Source organism: Ambystoma mexicanum, chromosome 11 (assembly GCF_040938575.1).
Source record: "Ambystoma mexicanum isolate Mex_15411 chromosome 11, UKY_AmexF1_1, whole genome shotgun sequence".
NCBI lineage: Eukaryota > Metazoa > Chordata > Amphibia > Caudata > Ambystomatidae > Ambystoma > Ambystoma mexicanum.
This window is the reverse complement of record NC_090934.1, coordinates 986,063,525-986,086,239: the sequence shown is the minus strand read 5'-3', so window position 1 is coordinate 986,086,239 and position 22,715 is coordinate 986,063,525. Positions and strand designations below refer to the sequence as shown.

The following is a 22,715-nucleotide window of genomic DNA, read 5'->3' as shown; positions in this document are numbered from 1 at the left end:
CAGCTGCATACTTGGAAGATTGGGCTCCATCTTTAACAGTGACCTATATTTAACGTAGATGCTTGTGTAACATTAGGACTGTATCACGTTCAGCCCATCAGAAAGCTCGCTCTTCTGTCTCATTTATTTCTGTGTCAGAGCAATTGCTTTTTGAGCGAATATAAAAATTCAAGCACCACTGGTGACCCCCAAGTGGTAGTGTCACAAACTCTGCAGAGTTATTTAATAACATTTGTTGTATCGTTTTAACTATTCAGTGGTTGTAACATTGTCAAATGTTATTGGTCATGTGATTTTGAATATATGTTTTATGGCCATTTTCCGGTATAAACAGAAAGTGAATAGACTTTTCTTACCTATAACCTGCATAACATTTCATTTAGCTACTTCGGCAAAAAATTGCTATTTATAACTTTCTTGTGTAGCCATTTGTTTCGTATATCATCCTTCACACCTGCTCAACTATCACTACCAACGGGTAAGCCAGGAAAGTGAGCAGAAAGCAGAGTTGCCTAACTTGATCAGTTCTGCTCATTCGCTCAACAGAAAACAGTCAAACCTCCTAAAACCAGGTGAGTGGGAATAGTTTTAAATTAGGTTACTTATGTAAAGGACATGCTTTAAATGATAAGACAGGCGATGGATGGATGGATGGATGGATGGATGGATGGATGGATGGATGTGCATGCACCCATTAGCCTTGCTCTATAACAGTTTTGTCATTGTCACACTGTAGGGCCAGTTTCACACAGCATATCAGTAATAATAATGTTTTCTTAGCGCAGCAACAGCTTTGTTATCCAGCAACCAAAGAGTACAAAACATCACTTTAAATATGGCATTCCGTTTGGCGATGTGACTGGCAAGAGAGTTAAAGTAACGGACAACAAAGGATCATGGGCTTCTGCTCTACTGACCAGCCATTCCTACCCTGATAGCTTTGTTATATGGCCCTTTTTGTTCTCTACAATACTGTGTGTGATTTGAGCCTCCTCCTTGTAACTTGCATTAGAAAAAGTAAACAATTACCTTTTTCTTTTCTTCTCTTTCTTTCATTAGAGTCTCTTTGTCTACTAATTTCACGATTGTTGGAAGACCTAAATAAATTATAGTGAAAGTCATTAGACATACATCATGTGCTTTAAGAAAGACTGTTAAATATACGTACAAAGGGAAAACATTTAGGTTTCCTTCACAAATGTGTTGTATATACGATCGGCATAAAGTGATATAATATTGGATAAATTAGTACAAGACAGTCAGTGACGTTTGAGCTGCAACACATGCATTTCTTCCAATTTATTTGATTATTATGCATCTTTTGTTTATAGGTAAAAGTGCACTTTAGTAACCAAGTTGCTGCATATGTGCTGGTATTAACACACACCATACAAAGATTTGTTTTTCTAAATATTTAACTCAAACAGGATTCCGGGTCGACTTTTTCATTCCTTTATGCAATTGTATCTTCACTTATCCTTGTTTCTGGAATGCTGTTTAAACCTTTGTCAATGCATTTCAGCTCACAAATCACAGCCTCGTGGTGATTAATTTATGACCATGAAGTAATTCTGTTTTATATGAAAGGCTGCTATAAAAAATAAATATATTGAGTTGGCATTACATTATCTACAATTCTCATTGTAGAAAAGACAGTGTTGTGTGGTTTCCGAGACTATGTGGTTTCACAGGGCACACGTCCAACATAAGACAACATGCCAAAAGCATTTTCCTTTAACCCCTACATGTTTACCTACAAACCTTTGGATTAGGCATATTTCCATTTTATTTGAGTAGCATCCACCAGACTAGACCCTCCACAGTTCTTAGGTAAGGTATTTTCGAGAGTGGAAAACATTCCAAACCATATGATAGTCTGGGCAGCAGCTTCATAAGGTAGAATTGTCTGTATGGAATCATGGTAAATTTACTCTATGTTCGGTATTTTAGCTGCCTAGTGGATGTAATAGCCTTAAACCTTCAGACAATTCCTGTAAAAAAATAAATGTACTATAGGAACTTGGGACGGAATAACCAAGAAAGTGAAGTATGTTTTGGCTTTTTATGATTTTATCTTCACATTTCCATTTGACGTTAGAATGACACGTGCTACCGTTCCCAAGAGGAAGTGTCACTGTTTTGGATGTATTAATCTTCAGACCGAGTTCACTTACAAAAATAACAGAATTGTTTATTAATCGTTGAAGGACAATTCTAGTGCAGTCTAGCAGAAGAAAGTCGTCAGCATAGGCTACCCATTTCGATCTCGTGTATCCCAGTTTAGGTGTTATTAATCCACTTGATTCTAATGCTTTTCCTGCCCCCGAGACGTAAAAATTAAATAAGGTGGGCGCTAAAATGCAGCCCTGGCAAAGCCCATTTTTTGTACTAATTTCTCTGGACATTAAGCCATCTGAGTTTGGTCTCATCTTCCTCTTGGAATTGGCATGTAAATTAATAATTATGTTTCGGAGTCCCTTCGGGAGACACAGAGTCTGAAGCCTTTGCCAGAGAATGGCTCGAATCACTGTGTTCAATGCCATGGACAAGTCCATGAAAGCAACATAACTAATAGAGCATTTTTCATGCAGGCTTGCCTCTGGAGAGTGGTTAAAAGGAGACCCCCACAATCCATCCCTATGTTTTTTCTGAAGCCAATCAGTCTTTGATATTGTTTTCGTTTATCCAGACTTATAGGTGCTCTAAAACTATAGATGCGAAAATCTTGGAATCAATGTCCATCAACGCTATAGGCCTGTAGTTCATTGGGCGCACACGGAAGCACTCGAAAGCACGCTGTTTGCTGGGAAGGACTTGTCTTTTTGGAACTGTATGCTGACACGGACGTTTTTCATTCTGCCAGACTGGACGCCGCTTGCTGAGCGCTGATTCCACAGTGAAGCGGACGTCCTTTACAGGCACACAGGAAGCTGCCTGACCTATCTGGGCGGAAAGTAAATATACACTCAATTGACATTGACATTGCAAATTTAGGACACACTGCTATCCCTCCTAATCTTTCTTGACCTAAATCTTTCTTTTTTACTCACTTCTAGCTGTTTTCTGATTGGGCTCGCAACGCTAAACTCACCCTTGTGCCCGCCCACCTAAAGCCCAAAAGCAGTGTGTGTAGCGCACCCGCGTGCGCACACGGAAGCACTCGAAAGCACACTGTTTGCTGTTCGTGCTTCGTGTTGCGGGTGTTCGGGTGCTGTTAACCACCAATCTATCTTGTGTGTGCAGGGGGAACTGACCCGTCGATTATGTGCTTTGGATGCGAGGGCAATATAAGATAAAGCAAGTACCATAAATACGCTTCTTTAACAGGTATTTAAATCTTTGGTGCAATCCAAATACACCTCATAACCGCTGAAGTTGGGTGTTGTATATATCAATACCTTAGTCCTTTGGCGGTAGTATTGAGTGATCTTAACTAATTACAACATGGGTAAAGTAAAATTAGCCGCCCTACGTAAAGACCATAGGGCGGACTTCTTTACTGCAGTAAGTACCCGCAGGGCTAGCCTGGCTCGTGCGGCGGCACTTCCTTTGCCTACACCGTGTGCAGATGAAGAGGAATTGTTACAATGTGCGCAGGATTGTTCAGTTGAAATTAGGAATCAGGAGGTAGTCATGGATTCTTCCCAACCAATGTTTGGTGACTATGAGATAGAAGGGGTACTCAATGATCCACATCAGGGGGATAAGGTTGCTGGAAATGACGCTCTTGACTCCGGCTATCTTTATTACTGACGACAATGTGTCTGATCCCATATACGATATACTCTTGAAGGGCATAAATGATTTTCCACCAGCTGATGACATGACGACGATGGTAGGTATTTTCAACCGAGCTATTCTGGTTGAACTTAGAAAACATAATGACTTGTTGACTTCTATGGTAACAGCTATTGACAATTTTCCCAAAGTCCTACCGAGTTTACTCATACCTATTGTTAAATGTATAGAGACTTTGCCTATAGGATTAGCCGACATGTTAGTCCCCATAGTGAAGGAAACAATGGTAACATGGAATGCTGATCTGAAATCTATACGCCACACAAATGGGGTTGAAATTGGGAATGGTCAGCCTGATGTACCCTTTCCGTTTAAAAATAAAAAATCTAGAAATAACATGGTGGCCCCTAAATTTTCGGAAATTGTGGCCAACTCTGCGAAAAAGGACAGTGTCACGACCAAAATTATTCCTAATGGCAACGACTTAACCGAAGGTCCTATTAGGGATACTATGCCTTCTAGAGCAGAAAAAAAACAAGCAAAAAAAAAAGTAAAAAAACAGAACAAAGAAACAAATCATCTAGAAAATTTGAGAGACCTTGATATGAAACACATGATTGATGAGGATGCTTCGGATGCAGTTGTCTGTGTGATATCGAATTGTGGAACCACACAGATGAATGCAGCTGCAACTGTGAAAACATCCGCTGATCAGGCAACTCAGAGTGAATATGAAGAAGGAGTGGAGGGAATGTATGAGGTTATGAAGATAAAAGAGCTTCCTTTACGGATAACACGAGTAGACTGGAAAATGGTTTGAATGACATTTTTAAAATCTTTAAAGGTCCAATAAGTAAGTCGAATAAGGAAGCTGACTGCCTAAGTACAAAGGAGCCTATTAGATCTGGTAAAAACATGAGTGGTATAGAACAGGTTAAAAACAATCATACACTCTTGGCCTCTGGGGAGGTAGTGAAGCGACGAATAAGACCAATTGTACAATCAGTAAACACGGGATTATACCATAAAGACACTACGAATATCAATACACTACCTTTTACAAATACAACAATGGTAGACTCTTGTAGTAAACAGGATGAGAGATCAGTCCTGCAAGGTGCAGATGCAGCACTTAACCCTCACCTTGCCCCCACAGATATTGAGACAAATGTGGAGGAAATACTCAGAAATGTCCAGGATTTGATGAATGAAAATAAAAGATTGAAAGAACAAGATAGAGTAATGGAACACACGAATAAGAGTTTGCGTACAAATGAGAAGGAAACTGCACTTCCTACTGAGATGCAGAATGCAGGGCGTACACAATATGATACCATACAGACAGTGATCACAGATACTAGTATAAAACAGAAGGCCAATGAACATGATCAAATTGGTGAACTCCTAAAAAATGTGAATAACATTGTAGAAGAAAATAAGAGGCTTAGAAATAAAGATACTCTGTTGAACTGTCAAAAAAAAGATGAGGGCTTATCAGAAGAAGAGGGGAATGAACAGGATTATCGCTCATATGTAAGGGGGGATGGTAGGTGGCATAATGATAAAACATCTAACGATATTAAATATCTGCAGGAGCTCACACCTGTGGCACTTCCATATATGCTGAGTCTGATTTTATGCTCCTTATTTAAAGATGATAGAATGCAATTGCTAAATAGACCCTACATTCTCTCGTTATTTGCAGAGATATCTGAACTTAAACTTATCACCTCTGCAGATATTCATATGGTCGATTTTATCGATAAGGGAACATGGGATTTTGTCAGATTGGTGATTCCATCCCCCTTGGTTCAGTCAATGATACTGAAGGAGGCAGAAGCTCTTCATCGTATGGGTTTTGACATCTTCCCATTTAAGGACCAGTCTATTCCAACACAAATCCCTGATAGAGGTGGGATAACAAGACAAGAAAGTGAGGAACAAAGTTTCTATCACACCAATCAAAAAACTGATGATGTATCAGATAAACAGGATTGGAGATGGTTGGCTCTTTCTTTGCGAGGCGCAATCTCCAACCTAAAGGAATTGGGTAAACCTGCATAGTTACTAATCATGTTTTGAAATTGCTATGCTGGAATTCTCGTGGCAATTTCAATCTTTTTAACAACGAATCTCTCATGTTATATTTACATGGCTTTGATCTAATTTTGTTACAAGAAACCTGGCTGACCGCTCATGTGGGCTGGGAAGATTTCGTAGTGGAGGACTTATGTTCCACAAAAGGTGCGAGAGGCAGACCTAAGGGGGGTATACTCACGGCTTCAAAGGAGTCCCCAGGTCTGCAAAAAATAAACACTTGGTAACCAGGTCAAGCGTTTCTCTTAACTGATTATTCGGTGGGAGATGGTTTAAATTTCTTCTCACTACTGATAATTAACGTGTATTGGAACGCGAATGTCTTATCCGATCAACAGCTGGAAATCAACTTAATTGATTTAGGTAAACAAATAGATCAGTGGTCTACCAACAACACTTGTGGTCAAATAATAATAGCAGGCGATTTAAACGCTGACTGTGATGTGGACAGTTTGATGGGAGAATCCTTGCACCTCAAGATGACAACCTGCGTAATTGTTAGCCAGAAACTCAGGGGATTCCTATGGCATAAATACACCGAATTGTGGGGATTAAAGCGTATTTCTAATGACCAATGTACATGGAATGCAAGAGGCTGTAAGTCCACTATTGATCATATTTTTCTAACTGCTAAATTGAGTTTTTCATTGTTAAATTTTGAAGTGAAGCAAGTCTCGACAAGTGACCACTGTATGCTTGTGATGGAGTTTGAACTTTTAATCTGCGAAAGGGCTAAACAATGCTATAAGGAGGAGCTTTTGCTTAACACCGCAAATAGGATTAAATGGTCCTTTAATTCCACACACAAATTTACCTCTACGCTCATCGCTGAATATGAAAACAAAAATTTGGAACAACGTTTGCATATGTTCTCGGTAAAAGAATTCGACGGCACCATTAGATCCAAAATTAAGGATTTTTTTTTAACATAAGCCTCGCAGATCTGTTCAGACAAATCAACACAAACATGCAATGGACATAGATGTTCACGAAAGAAAAAGAGAACTTAATAGGGAGCTCCGCAGACTGCGTAAACTGAATATAGCCGGTTCGGATCATTGGGTTTCTATCAAACGAGTAAAGCAATCATACAAAAACTGGCTGAGGAGCCATAGATGTATCATTGCTCAACGGGATGGTGAACGGATGTTAGGAGCAATGAGAGGGTTGAACTCGCATAACTTCTGGCAACTAATGAATAATGTGGACCCGACTCAAGTCAAAATAATGATAAATCCAATCCCTGAAGCCATCTGGGCAGGCCATTTTTCTAAGTTGTATAAGACCAATGACCAATGTTACTCACCTCATAGAGTGAGTCCTTCACCTTGGCCATTGAGACGTGAGGTAGGTATAATAAAGAATCTTATAATAAAATCTAAAAATACAGGAGCCCCTGGGTTAAACAATCTCAGTAATAAGGTGCTAAAAGCTGACCCTCTCTTATGGGCAAGAATCTTATGTATACTTTTCAAAGATGTGTGTACATTTAAAATCATTCGGCAATCTTGGAGGGTGTCTGTTGTCATCCCGGTGTTTAAAAAGGGTTCTTGATTGGAGCCCAGTAACTACAGACCCATAGCTATCACGGATTCAGACTCTAAAATATTTGCATCCTTGGTATTGATTGATGTTCAGAGGTGGATGGATGATAATCATATACTTAGCATGAACCAAGTGGGTTTCAAGAAAAACTGCGGTACGGATTGTGGTGGGTTAGTCTTGTGATGTATCCAAAGCAAAGTGTGGGCTAAGGGGAAGAGTCAAACTTTTGTGGCATCTATGGACCTTAGCAAGGCATTTGACCTCGTTGACAGGCCAATGCTATGGCATAAACTAAAATCTCTAAAAATGCCAATGCATCTATTGAACATTATTGTTGAACTCTTATACAGACACTAGGCTAGTTGTAAGAATGAACACGGTCGGGGACCTTTCTTCCCAAATTTTAATCAACAATGGCTTAAGACAAGGATGCATGCTGGCACCAAGGATTTTTAACCTATATGTCAGTGCAGCTCCATTTCCCTTTATGAACATGGGTCTGGTTTCACCCAAACTGAATGGAAGAGGAATTTCGTGGTTGGCTTATGCTGATGATTTTCTCCTCTTGGACAATACCAAAGTGGGTTTACAGCGCCTAATTAAGACTTTTGAATTGTTTATAAGTAATCTATACCTAAAAATTAATCCCTCCAAAATGATTATAATTCGAATGGAAATAAGAAGCAGAACTCTCTCTCATGGTTCTGTGAAGGCAAACAAATGAAGCCCCAAAAAGCATTCAAATATCTAGGTTATTGCTTTATGGGCATTGAATCGGTCACGCTGTTTAAAAACCAACTTAAATCAAAAGCAGAAGTGGCTTTAAAACAGATGCGAATGCTGGAAAGAAAATATGGAGGTTTTACGATGAAACCAATGAGAGAATTTTATCTAAGTAAAGTGGTCCCGCGGATCATTTATGGCCTAGAAATCTTTTCAGTTGATATTGATGATTTTCTGAAAACATTGGAAGGTATTGTTTGGAGGGGGCTTTTGTTCTTTTTACCAAATTGTATCCCCATCGAAGTATTGAGATACGAATTGGGTTTACAATCCCTCCACTCGTTAGTCACAATTAAAAGGCTTATGTTATGGAGAAAATGCCAATTATTGGGAGTCACCAACTTTTACGCGGAAGCAGGGGCTGATGTGTCTTGCCCCTTTATGGTTGCTCTAAACAATGAAATTGAGCTGATGCTAGAAGAAATTGGTATTGCTAAATGTACTGCTATGAACAAACCCATCAAATGCAAACAGATTATAAGGGGCATGGATTGGTCTCTGACAAAGAGTAAAGTATTAGCTTCCAAATTGTACAATCAAGTCCATTCTTTTTGGAAACTTTTTCCGGCTATGGAATTCTACTTGACAAAATACCCATCTAGGAGTTTTAGAAACTCCTATATGAGATTTAGACTTAATGTCACGCATACCAGTTGCATTTTAAATATAAGGAATCTGTTGGAGAGAAAGAAATGGTGTCGTTTCTGTAAGGTGTGTGAAACAGACGAGACTTTAGAACATATTATGCTGAAATGTTCTGATTTGGTCAAACAAAGAACTGAATATTTTGCAGACTTATTTGACAATAGTTTTAGCAATGATCCTAATTATATATGGTATAGAATTAGAAATGGATATTCATTGACGTTGTTTATTCGTGTAATTTCCTTTTTAAAAACAGTATGTGATTTAAGTTAGACATTCTCTGTTTTTGGATATCTGTTTCATTGTCTATATGCTGTGATTGTGTGAAATTTTAATGGTTCATTTTTCTTTTTGTGTTTTAATCTTTCCATTTTGTGTATATTTTGTAAAGGTTTATGACAAACCATGAACAAATAAACAAATTTAAAAAAAAAAGTTCATTGGGTATGTTCTACTCCCTTTTTGAAAATGGGGATTACGTAGGAAGCCTGCAATGAGAAAGGCAGTCTTCTCCGAATTGCATCTTTAAAGTATATATTTAGTATTTTGGACCATAAAGGAAGGAACAATGTACTTACCTGTAACTGTTGTTCTCCAGCATGGGTCTGGCATGGATTCACATGCTCATGAATATTCTGTCGTCAGGCTGGGAATCCTCAGTAAAGAAAAAAATCAGTTTCATTTCTGAACTGTCTTTCTCCTAACAACTGAGCACTGGGGGTCATACTGCCCCCTGCCCTCTACCTAAGCCCCTCCTCTGGCAGCCATCTTCAGATTTGGTAGCACGTAAAGTGGCAGTAGGACCAAGAGAAGAGTCGCAGAGGAGAAGGCCGGGGGGGGGTTCGCATGTGAATCCATGCCAGACCCATGCTGGAGAACAACAGTTACAGGTAAGTAACTTGTTCCTTCTCCAGCATGGGGTCTGGCATGGATTCACATGCTCATGAATAAAGAATACATAGCAGTAAACACATGCACAACCACAGGAGGTGGCAAGGCCCAACATAAGCATTTCCTACCTCCTCACCAGGCACACCTTCAAACAAACTGGTTGCACACCACTGCTTGGCTGACTCTGGACTTCTCCCCGGAATCCCTGCTGAGGCAGTAGAAATTTGTGAAGGTGTGCATCGACCTCCACGTCGGAGCCCTGCAGATGTCCAGCAGGGGCACACCAGACAGGAACGCTGTTGTATCAGCAATCACTCTGGTAGAGTGGGCTCCCGGATGGCCAGGCAGCGATCGGTTTGCCAACCGGTTACAGTGGGTGATACAGCCGGAGAGCCACCTGGAAATGGAAGCCTTGGATAGGGCCTTCCCATGGTTTACGGGACCAAAGTTGACGAAGAGCTGAGAGCTTTTCCAGATACTATTTGTGCGGGCCACGTAAAACTTCAGCGCTCTAGCCACATCCAGCGAGTGCAAAGTCTGTTCAGCCGGAGAAGAAGGCGTCGGAAAAAACACAGGTGACACCAAGGGCTTGTTTAGATGAAAGTCCGACAGCACCTTGGGCATGAAGGCAGGGTGCGTCCGCAGGACCACCCTCGACTCATGGAAAGTCAAGTAAGGTGGTTTACAGGAGAGGACCTGGATCTCCCCCACCCGTTGTGCAGAGGTGATGGCCACGAGAAAAGCTGTTTTCCACGACAAAAACTTTAGTGGTGCAGAATGCATAGGCTCCAACGGAGGCCCCAAGAGCCTAGTAAGCACCACAATGAGCTCCCATGCCGGGGCTGGAGCCTTCACCGGCAGGAACAAGCGGAATAGTCCCTTGACGAAGTCCTTGACCAATGGGTGCGACCACAAGGATGGTCGTCCTGGAGATCTAGTGTAGCAGGAGATAGCCGCCAGATGAACCTTGATGGAGGCGTGGGCCAGCCCCGACTTGGCCAACGACAGCAAATATGGAAGTACCTGAGGAGTCTTGACCCTCAGTGGGTCGATCTTCTGGGAACGACACCAAATAGCAAATCTCGTCCACTTAAGTACGTAGCATTTCAAAGTAGACAATGCACTAGCCTCGGGGAGAACTTCCTTGCAGTCCGCCGGGAGATCGTAGCCACCAAATTCTAACGCTGCAGGAGCCATGCCTTCAGGTTCAGAGACCGACCATGGATCGTGGTGAAGAATAGCGCCTCCTTCCCTGGCGAGAAGATGTGACGACTGGCAGCTTGACTGGTGGAGACGCCGACATGCTGAGAAGATCCGGGTACCAGATCTGCCTCGGCCACGCCGGTGTGGCGCGGCTCATTCGGCACCGGCACTGTTTGAGTTGACTGATGACTCGAAGTAACAACGGCAACGGAGGGAACGCATACAGAAAGAGGCCTCTCCAAGGGAATGAGAATGTGTCCACATGCTCCCCTACTGGGGAAACCTGCTGGCAAACCTCCAGCACTTAGTGTTTGTCGCCGTCACAAACAAATCGATCTCAGGATTGCCCCATTTGAGGAACAGGTTCTCCACTAGGTCCTGCTGAAGTTGCCACTCGTGGCAAGAGCGAAGCTCCCTGCTAAGAGTCAGCAACCGTGTTCTTTACACCTGCCAGATGAAATGGGATAAGGAACATCACCTGGGTGACGTCCCCGGGGCCATAAACCCTGCGCCTCCTTGGAGAGAGCTGGGGACCTGGTGCCCCCCGGTTTCCTGATGTAAAACATTGTGGTGGTATTGCATGTGAAGACCCGCACCACCTTGCCCTTGAGGAACAGCAGGAACGATTTGAGGGCGCAAAACACTGCCCGCAGCCCCAGAACATTGATGTGCAACGTCTTATTCTCCGGAAGCCACAGAACTCTGGCGTGAAGACTTCCGGTGTGGCCTCCCCATCCTTCCAGGGAAGCGTCCGTTGTTACCGTTGCTTGGTGCGGTGGGACCTGGAAATCCACGCCTCTGGTCAGATGAGAGCGCACGCCCCACCACCTTATCGCCTGACGGAATTCCTCGTAGAGCACAATCTTGTCCTAGAAGCTTCCGGACACCTGAATCCAATGGGCTTTAAGGAATTCCTACAGCGAGCGCATCCGCAACCTACAAAGTCGGATGAGATAAATGCATGATGACATCATGACAAGCAGAGACTTGAGCCCGCACTGTGGCGATCTTCAGAGCGAGCAGCTGTTGCACGTTGCCCAGGATGGCCGCCACTCTCTCCGACGGTGACGCTAAGCATGAGACCATGTTGAGCCGGGACCCCTGGAACAGCGCGTCCTAGGATGGAGTCAAGCAGGACTCGGCGCAATTCACAGAAAATCCCTGATTCGTCAATAGTCGGAAGGTCTTCGCCGTGTGGTCTATGGCGATGATCCTCGAGCTGGCCCGGATGAGCCAGTCATCCTAGTAATGGTAGACGTGGATCCCTTGTAGTAGCAGGTGGGCCGCCCACTGGCGCCAGGCACTTGGTGAAGACTCTGGGTGCCAACTTCAACCAATGTACCCCCTGAAGGACAAAGTGCAGAAACCTGCAGTGCCCCTAATGAATGGGGATGTAGAAGTAAGCATCCTCCAGGTCTAATGACGACAGAAAGTCTCCCTCTTCTAGATGTCCGAGCACGTGTTGAAAGGTGACCATCCAGAACTTATGAGACTTTATGTACTTGTTCAGTCGCCCTAGGTCGAGAATGGGCGTCCAGCCCCCAGTCTTCTTTTGCACAAGGAAGTACTTTGAATCAACGCTGCAGCCCCAGAGCCGCATTGGAACCAGCTCTATCGGCCCTTTCTTTAGCATGGCCCGAACCTCCAAAAGTAGTTGAGGGACATGGTTTTCCTGCCAGGCCACCAGTGTTTTTTTGGGGACACTTCCGTTGGAACTCTAGAGTGCGTCTGTGGGCGAGAAGGTCCAGCACCAAGCCAGCGGTCGGTGGAAAAGGCCTTCCACACACTGTCTAAGTTCACCAGCCAGCCTCCCACCTGGGTGCACGGGTGGGGGCCGGACATCGCTGCAGGTTCATTCTTGCTTGGGCGCCTTATGGTCCCTGGCGACGACATCCTCCTCCGAAGGCCTTGGAACGTCCCCTGTTGGTCTCCTGGGCTGAGGAGCAGGAGGGTTGGCAGTAAGAAGAGGAGCCCCCGCCGTAACCCTTCGAAGAACGGGGAGACTTGCCTCCTCATGCCCAAAAGTACACCTGTTGCGTGCTCAGGATACGTGCTGTTTCCGCCTTGATGGCCTGTAAAGACTCATCTACAGCCTTCCCGAACAGATCATCTCTGTCAAAGGGCATGTCCAAAACCCTTGTCTGGATCTCTTGTCGAAAGTTGGTGGCCTTGAGCCAGCCACGGCGGTGAAGGCAAACGCAGTTGCCCATCTGGCAGAAACCTGCGTCAGCAATGTCCCTGGCCACCATGATGGCGTGGTCCGATGCCACCTCGCCCTCTTGCAGAATCGCCAACGCCTCTGACCTCTTGTTGTCGGGGAGGAAGTCCAGCAGAGTTGCATGCTTGAACCACAGCTCCCTGTCGTAGCACGCTACGACAGCGAGGGCGTTGATGGTCGTGGCTGCAGAGTAGATAACTCGTCGTCCAATTGCATCCAGCTTCTTCCCATCGCTGTCAGGAGGGGTGGACGATGCCGAAGATGAAGAGCGTGACTAATTCTTCTTGGCCGCTGCTGAGACCACCGAGTCCAGTGACGATTGGGCCTGCAAGCACTTGGGCGCAGAGTCTGGCACCCTGTATTTCTTCTATAGGCGGTCCCTCTTTGCTGGGACCGTAGAAGGGTTCTTCATGAGTGTCTGTCTAGTCCCAAATGTCGTCCAAGAGCGGGACCAAAAGGATGGTCTTCCAGTTCACCTCACAGCACTGATGTAGGAAGCCCTCCTTCTTATCCTCTGGCGCAAGTTGGAAGAAACAATCTTATCTCGTTGGGAGGAGAGGATCTGGGTGGAGGCGACAGGAGGTCCCGCATCCTGCCGTCATCAACTGTGCCCTTTGTCGTCACTGTGTCCGACTCTGTCTCACATGTTGGGGCGGTGGAGAGGGAGGAAACGGGTAGCAAGGAGGCATCGGGTGCCTCTTCCTCTTCTTGGCGGGTGGTTCCTCCGTCGTCGTCGGGGTGGGAGGCACCAGTGCCGCTGGGAGAACGGGAGGCAGTGTCGCCGGCGCCCTCATCTGTATCTCGGAGACAAGAGTGTGGAGGGTATGAAGAATGTCCACTGACAGATCTCTAGGTGGCAGCTGCGGTGTAGGGACAGAGACAGGGAGCTGGGGCAAAGGCGCAGGGATGGCGGTCTCGTTGTCCAGAGGCCCTCCGTCGCCTTCCTCAACGGTATTTCAGTCGTCGTTGCCCTCATCGGCGCCTTCATCACCAACCTCCTGGATGGTCTGGAGGTAGACATATTCCTCCTCCTCAGACGAGGAGATTTCCGTGCCCTGGAGGACTTCAGCGTCTCCTCCCCCTTTCTTCACGTCCAGGGGGGACGGTCTCAGGGAGAAGAACAGCATCTTCTTCTCCAAGGTGTTCTCAAAGGGCTGAAATGAAGACTCCCTCCTGGCAGGGAGGGACACTCTTGCCTTTGGAAGGGTGCCCTGCGGGTCCACCTCTGTGGCCTTCGGAAGGGACGCCACCACCACCTCGATGGAAGGTGTCGCCTTTGTCTAGTGTACCTGGGCCTTCACGGTCAGGCCAGGACCCTTGTCCTGCTTGGCCTTCGTGCCGGGGATGGAGGACGCGCCCTGGCCGCCGAGGAGCGTGCTGCAACGGCACTCCCGGTGGCAGTGGCCTCGCAGTGCTTGGCCTTTAGTTGGACACCCGCGGGAGGGGCACCATCCAAGGACTAAGAAGCCTGCTCAGATTTCCCGGATCCGGGAGAGGCATGCTCCTGGGACCCTCCCAGTGCAAAGGCCTTGGTCTGCAGCCACTCATTCAGCCGCTTACGCCAATCCTTCAACGTGCGTGTCGAGAGTTCATGGCAAAATGCTCCATGAAAACATTCTGCAAGCCGCAGTTGGTGCGACGCTTGAAAAGAGAGGGGGAATCCTCCTTCTCCTCCGACATGATCCACTTGGTGGAGGCCTGATGAATCTTCTGGAAGCCTCCACGAAGAAACTCAACGAAATCCGCCCTTGAGGGGCGCTGAAGAATTCGAAAAATGGGTCCCCGTTAATCGGAAGGATGATCGATGGAGAACAAGGCTCGATTGACCGGAAAATAGAATAAAACTCTTCCAAAAAGCGAAATACGCAGCAAAAGCTTGAGAGCTAAGCACGAGGACTCCCAACACTGGAACGTGCTATGAAAATCTTAAGATGGCTGCCAGCGGAGGGGCTTAGGTAGAAGGCAGTCAATGGCTGGGGCAGTATGACCCAGAGCTCAGTGATTGGTTGTTAGGGGAAAGACAGTTCAGAAATGAAACTGATTTTTTTTCTTTACCGAGTATTCCCAGCCTGACGGGGAATATTCATGAGCATGTGAATCCATGCCAGACCCCATAGGCTGGAGAACATTCTGTTTCAGGATTACATATGATAGATTGTTCGGACCAGGAGATTTTGAGGCTTTAGATTTCAATATAAGTTTTGAGATGTTCTCAACAGTGACATCAAGGAACCACTCGTACAGACTATTTATTGAAGGTTTAGATCCTCGACCTAATGTATTATACAACTTTTTGTAATGGGAGACCCAGATGTGTTCTGAAATGGGGCTTATTTGGAGCTGGACCTGGGTAACCTCTGTTCTATTCATCAGGGTCCAAAAAGTGTGTGCGTTATGGCCTTTCAGAGATGCCAGCATAGTTTCAATATCTCTCCAATATAGAGTAGAACTGTACTGTATCAACCAGTTTTTGTAAGACTGTCTTATGCGTCTGATTGCAGTTTTTAATAACACTTTTTCGCCATTACTTTTAAGAACTGTTCTTATTTCTTTACACATCAAAACTTTGCGTTCTAAGAGCAACTTATCAAAAGTATGCTTGTGATTGCAATGTGAAGTACTAGATAGACTGGGCGAGTTAATAACCAAGTTCAACGTCTTCTCCAAATACCCTGAAAAATGTGCAATGGACTAATTAATTATTTTTTCCTCAAGGGTAATGGAATTGTAATCGCGCAACAAGGAGGCATTTTTTTGATCTTATGAGCAGTACATTTTATTCTATTTCCTCTTACATTAGTTTCTATGTTGTTACAATATGTAGGATGGTGTTAAAGTTCAATGAACCATTTCAAGTTCAGGGTAAGCATGGCATGGTCACTTAGATCGGATGGACATAACTCAAATTCAACCAATCTTTCAGCGGTTTATAGTGAATATGTCGAATGTAAAAATGTGAAAAAAATAATCTCAAAAAAAAAATGTAATGTTTTTTCATTTTTTTTTTAATGGGGGGGTCCGCCCCAGCCCCCCTTTTTTTTACTAGCTAAACCCAAAAATAACATACAAATAAAAAAAACATGCTAATTATTTTTTTGACATTTTTTTTCAACATTATTTTTTTCGACATTTTATTTTCGACATTATAACTGGCTACCTCTTTCAGCCAGTTGTTCTGAGATAAAGATGTAGTCAATGACTGACGAGGCACCTCTGGCGCACCAGGTCGGAGTGTTTTTAGCTACAAGTTCTGAGCCCCAACTTTTAGCCCATGTCAGCCATTGGGAACCCCGGTATAATTTTCTGTTGCTGGATAAAACTGTTTCCCAAGGAAGCCAATGAATCCTCGTATACACTGGGTTCCCGGTTACAGTTGGCGTTTAAGTCCCCTGCTATGATAATATGCTACCCTGTTTTGTGTACAACCAAGCATCAATTATCTCACTTAGTTTGCCAAGGACAGGTTCCAGTTCACTATCGGCTAACTCAAGGGCATTAAAATAAACATTGATTATCATCAAATCCAACAGACTTACAGGCAGTTCAACATAAAATTTTACAATCAAAAAGACATTTGAAATTTTCCAATCTGACTCTGAAGTATGAATCCCTGGCATGGCCATTGGACAAGGGTCCAGGCCTTCATCACCCCCAGGGCCCAAATGGACCCAGTCCTGGTGCCAAGCTCATGAAAAAGTGTGCTTCGCACACTCTGTGCCTAGGGCACGTGCATCAGGGCCGGGCGTGGCCATAGACTACAATTGGAAAGCACGTGCAAGAGTCCCTGGGAGGGGCAAGGTGGAGCCACAAGGATCTCATCCTCAGTCGAGCCTCTGGCACCAGAAAAATGCAGGATGCCATGAGGCCTAGAAACCTTAGGAAGTCGAACGCCGGTAGATGTTGGGCATTTTGAAACTGTGTTACCATCTGCAGAATATGGTGAGCTCTCTCCTCAGGAGGCAAGGCTTTCCCTAAGGTGGTGTCCAGGACAGCTCTGATGAATTGGAGTCTTTGGCTCGGAGTCATTTGCAACTTCTTGTAATTGAGGGAGAAGCCCAGTTTGTGTAGGAAGGGACAGGTCATGGTTAGATGTTCCTGGGCCCGTTCGGGTGAACCTGCCCTGATTAGCCAATCGTCCAGGTAAGGGTAGATGTGAATCACCTCCCTCCTGCGACTCGCTGACACCACCGCCATTAGTTTGGTGAAGACCCTCGGGCGGAGGTCAGCCCAAATGGCAGAACTCGAAACTGATAGTGAGATCCGCCAATTGCAAACCTCAGGTACTTTCTGTGTTTGAGATGGAATGGCACATGAAAGTAAGCATCCTGAAGGTCTAATGAAACCAGCCAGTCCTGAACCTGAAGAGCCTAAAGGATCTGAGAAAGGGTCATCATCTTGAACTTGTCCTTCCTGAGGAATTTGTACAAATTTCCCAAGTCCAATATGGGTCTCAATCCTCCCTCCTTTTTGGGGATAAGAATACAGGGGGAGTACCAGCCCTTGTTCCTCTCCGCTACAGGTACATGTCCTATTGCACCTTTCTCTAGCAGGGTTAAAATCTCCTGCAGAAGGAGCGGTTCTAGAATTTTTACAGAGTTGGCTCCCGGTGGATGATCTTGAGGTCTTTGATGAAAAAGAAGGCAGTAACCATGGGTCACTATCTCTAGTGCCCAGGCATCTGACGTAATGCCCCGCCATTCGTCCAGATACTGAGTGATTCTGCCTCCCACAGGGGTTTTTGTGGGTTAAGATCTCAAAGTGGTTTTGCAGCGGCTGCAGCAGTGGCTGAGGTTGCCTTATAGCGGCGCCGAGTGATTTTGCTGCCGCTTTCGATGGGCTGCAGCTTCTCCAAGCTCTCGTCCGCCTTGCTGCCAAACAACCTCAAGCCGTCAAAGGGCATATTAAGTAATCTGGACTGTACATCAGAGGCAAAGCCAGATTTCCTTAGCCATGCAAATATAAGCAAGACTGCGCTAGATGCTATCGACCTGCTTATACTCTCTGCAGTATCCAGTCCTGACTTGAGGCACACCTCCATAGCCTCCTTTCCATCCCTTACTATCGCCAGGAAACCATCCCGCTCCTCAGGATCTGGGATGTGATCAGCCGCTGCATCCAAACAGCTCTACAGGGTGTAAGTAAATCTAGCTAATGTACAAGTCAGATTAGTAGATTTAAGGGCCATACTACCTGAAGTGAAAACTTTCCTCGCCCAGGCGTCAATCTTTTTGTCGTCCCTGTCAGGGGGCATGGAGGGATAAGTCGATTGCCTATTTACAGTCGCAGCTTGAATCACCAAGCTTTCAGGTGAAGGGTGTCTATACAGATACTCTGAATCCGAGGGAGCAGGTCTGTACTTTCCTACAAATTTCTTATTTACAGCTGGTAAAGACTCGGGGGTCTTCCCATTTGTCATAACTCTTTTTTTAAGAGCTTTGTGGAAAGGAAGGATTTGGTCTTTCTGAGGTCCTTCATCAATAATATCAGTCAAGTCGTCCTGGTCATACCTTGGAGACACCGACTTCCACCCCATAAAATCTATCACTCTTCCCATGAGGTTCCTATACCCCGGTTCATCGTGGTCAGTGGGGTCAGGCCTTTGAAATTCTACCTCAGGTGAGGTATCTAGGCCACTGGCTGATTGTGGGCAGTCATAAAGGTCTGTCATTTTTTAACTAGATCTACTAGTTCCTCAGGGACTTCTCTTGTCCAAAATCTAACACCAGCTGATGTAATTTCCTCATCAAACGTTTGTTCTTCAAAAATAGCAGACATGGATTAAAAAAATTCCTGCCTGGGCTGAGGGTGGAAACATTTTTCTGGTAAAGGTGGCGGCATGGACCTAGATTTACCCATAGTTGACATCTTGGGAAGCGGCATACAAGATTACCCCGACAAAGGTGTCAATGGAATCGACGATGGCTTCGATATGCTCGAAGGAATCCCCGAGGTCATCGAGGAAGGCTTTGACACCGAGGCCGAAGGTATCGACGCCATCTTTGGCTTCGATGAAGTCATCGAAGGACGCGTCGAGTCGATACCAGACTTCAACGATGAGGACACCATTTTGTCCTCTGTCAACCTCGATTTGTGCACCAAAGGTTTCTGTATTGTTTCATGAGGCGCTGGAGAATCGTCATCCGAGGATGCCCTCGACTTTTTGTCGGATTTAGCGTGTGTCGTTTTAGATTTCCCTTTGTCACTTTTAGAGTGGACAGGGGCATGCTCTTCACGCAACTTTTTTGAGGGGGTCGGGGCCGCCTTCTCAACATTTTTTAGCATTGAAACCCTAAAGGCCTCCCATTTTCTGGGGGAATCATGCTTAGAAGGACAAGAAATTAACGTTCTGTCGGGCGAGGAGGAAGAAGAGGACGAAGATCTATGACGTTGCTTTTTTGATTTTTTAGATGAAGAGGAAGACGACTTCCACGAGCGACTGTTCAAACTCGACCGCCTCGCCTCATGATGAGATTTTTTTCTCGACTCTACCGAGTCTTTTTGCTGACTTGAAAGACTCCTCTCCCACCGCTAGCTTACCTTGGCGTTCCTTAAGAGCCTTGTTCGACATCGCCTGACATGATTCGCACTCGTCGACTCGGTGATCAGGACTAAGGCACAAAAGGCAGTTGCAGTGAGGATCCGTAATGGACATCTTTCTTCCACATTTCAGACACTTTTTAAAACCCGTCTTGGGTGTTGTCGGAGTTGAGGATGAAGACATTTTTGATGAGAAAAGTGACATGCCATTTTGAAACACAAAGCAGAAGCTCGGAAAAACGGAACTGAATCTACCGGGCGCGGCTAGAGCCCTTTATATGACGGATGATGTCGACGCTCGACGGCTGCCTTTGAGGGACCAAGCTACGCAACCTCGAGCACAGCGCTCTCTGATTTATTTATTTTTTCTGAAGAAGCAGCAAGCGAATATATCTAAATTCTATGATGAGGAATACGTTAGAGGACACAAGCTATTCGAATGGACGTGGCCCAATTCATTGCAACCTGCAGAGTATGTGCACAACAGAAATCCCAAAAGTCAAGTTACGCAGGATTATTGCGTCCTCTGGCTATACCACCAGTTCCTTGGCATACGTTATCCATGGACTTCATCACAGACCTCCCTGCGATGGCTTCAACACAATTTTAGTGGTGGTAGATTTATTCTCCAAGATGGCACTCTTTATTCCACTAAAAGGACTTCCTACTGCTGGAACTCTGGCTACTGTATTCCTAGCACAAGTAATCAAACTACATGGTTTTCCTTCGGTACTGATTTTTGATCGAGGAACGCAATTTGTCTCAGCCTTCTGGAGGAGCAGTTGCAAGATAGCGCAGATCGATCTTCGCCTGTCCACCAGTCACTATCCCCAAACCGATGGTTAGACTGAGAGGACTAATCAGACGTTGGAGCAATACCTGAGATGCACGTTGCAGCAAACAGAAGGATCCTGGAAGGACGTTCTTTGGTTAACCGAATTTGCATATAAATAACTATCCACACCAGTAATGGACAAACCCCATTCTATATCATGAATGGTCGACATCCCCGGACGTCCTCCTTTGACCCGCTTGACGAGCTAGAAATGCCGGCAATCACCTCTTGACATAAGACAATTACTCAAACTCTTAAGGAAGCAACCAAGAATTTAACTTAAGCCAAGGAACAACAAAAGAAGTTTGCTGACAAACATAGAAGGGAAGCTCCACATTATCAAATTGGGGACAAAGTATGGTTGGCTGCCAGAAATATAGCATTAAAAGGACCTTGAGTCTTTCGTCCAAGATATCTCTGACCTTATCTCATCAAGGCCATCATCAACCCGCCGCAGTAAAACTAGATCTACCCGCCAATATGCAAATTCATCCAGTGTTTCACGTTTCCCTCTTGAAGCCTGTGAAGCCTGAGACTAGGATCAAAAAACCACCGGAGCCTGAAGTTATCAAAGGAGAACCAGAGTACGAGGTTAAAGACATCCTGTATTCTAAAATAGTACGACCAAAACTGTACTATTTAATTGATTGGGAGGGTTATGGACCTCAAGATCGCACTTGGGAACCTGTGGAATTTGTTCATGCACCTCGACTAATCAGGCGGTTTCACCATAGCAACCCCACCAAACCTGGACCGGGGAGAGGAACGCCTGTGAGAGGGGCCTTGCGGGGGAGTGCTGTCATGGCCATTGGACAAGGGTCGAGGCCTTTATCACCACCAGGGCCCAAATGGACCCAGTCCTGGGGCCTCTGGCGCCAGGCTCATGAAAAAGCGTGCTGTGCATCAGGGACGGGCGTGGCCATAGACTATCATTGGAAGGCACGTGCAAAAGTCCCTGGGAGGGGCATGGAGGAGTCACAAGGCGGAGCCAAAGGGAGGGGCCAGGGCCAGCCTATTTAAGGCCAACCCACCCACATGCCTCCGCTTCGCGTTATTCTGCTTTCAGAAGCATAACGCTTACAGCTGTCCTTACCTGCTCTTCATCTCATTGTGCATCCACTAGATTCCAGCTGCTCCATCGCTGAAGGTGCCTCTTACCTGAATCCAGCTACTCCATCGCTGAAGGCGTATCTTACCTGATTCCAGCTGCTCCATCGCTGGGCGCGCATCTTACACCTGCATCCCATCGCTATCGGAATCAGAGCCTTTCCTCACCTGATCCGGGCTTCTAGCAACACATAGCTCCACGTCCTTTCTTCATCTTCGTGGTACCTTCATCCTGCAGCCGCAGACCTGCTCCTGAGCCTCCAAACTCCGCTGTACGCCGCCAGTCTTCTCCTGTAAGGGAAAAAACACAACAGGTTAGAAACCATATAAATAACGAAAGCTTGGCCGCACCATACCTGAGTCTAGAGTTCCATTATAAAGGCCAGTTTACCAGCTAATTCGGGAGCTCCATCATCCTCAAGGGAATCCCCGGACTCGCTCCACGACTCCGATTGGCCATCTTCACACCTATTGGGAAAGAGATAAAACACTGCCAGAATTACTATTAATAATCAAGGCAAAAGACATTATAAAGAAAATGAACATTAATCATAACCAAAAGACTTACCTTCTAAGTGGTTTGGTCGCAGCCGGTCTGGATCACCACTTCCACGGACTAGTGAAGCAACTAGGTCCACTCTACGCGCCCCTGCTACACGAAGCAGGACGGAGAGCTCAGCGGTACAAAACCACAGGTGAGCTTGCAAGGGAAAACGCTTGCGCACTTCATTTTGGCACGAGAGGGTCGAGGGAATTTATGACACCACCACGCCATTCTCATTGCCTCTCATCTTCTCTCAGGGGCAATACCAGCGTCCACAACAGCAGGCTCAGCAGCAGCTGGGGGGGAGAGTCTATCCAAGGGAGCCAAGTCGAGGGAGGGCTCCAACCGTGCCCCAACGTCCCCGCAGAGACCAGGTGAGCGTAACAATCCCTGCTTGAAAGCTGTAAGTAGACTCCCTCTATGTCTACCCTTAGGTCCCGAGGTTGCATGAAGGCATATAACCCCAAAACCATCCCAGATCAGGTCTCCTCTAGCGCAGGTCTCTTGCAATAGTATCAAATGAAACTACTAATGTTAGATCAATTTTTCATTAGAGGTTATTGTGCATGGCC

The 22,715-nt window shown here is 45.5% G+C and overlaps 1 protein-coding gene across 2 annotated transcripts in view; it reads right to left on the bottom strand.

Annotated features, from left to right (window-relative positions):
- CARS1 (cysteinyl-tRNA synthetase 1) overlaps positions 1-22,715 on the bottom strand; it is a 1,125,505-nt gene that overhangs the window by 110,366 nt on the left and 992,424 nt on the right. For both annotated transcript variants that reach the window (XM_069624151.1, XM_069624150.1), the window contains one exon: positions 1,030-1,097. In XM_069624151.1, coding sequence (XP_069480252.1) covers positions 1,030-1,097 — 68 coding nt within the window. The remainder of the gene's footprint in view (positions 1-1,029; positions 1,098-22,715) is intronic.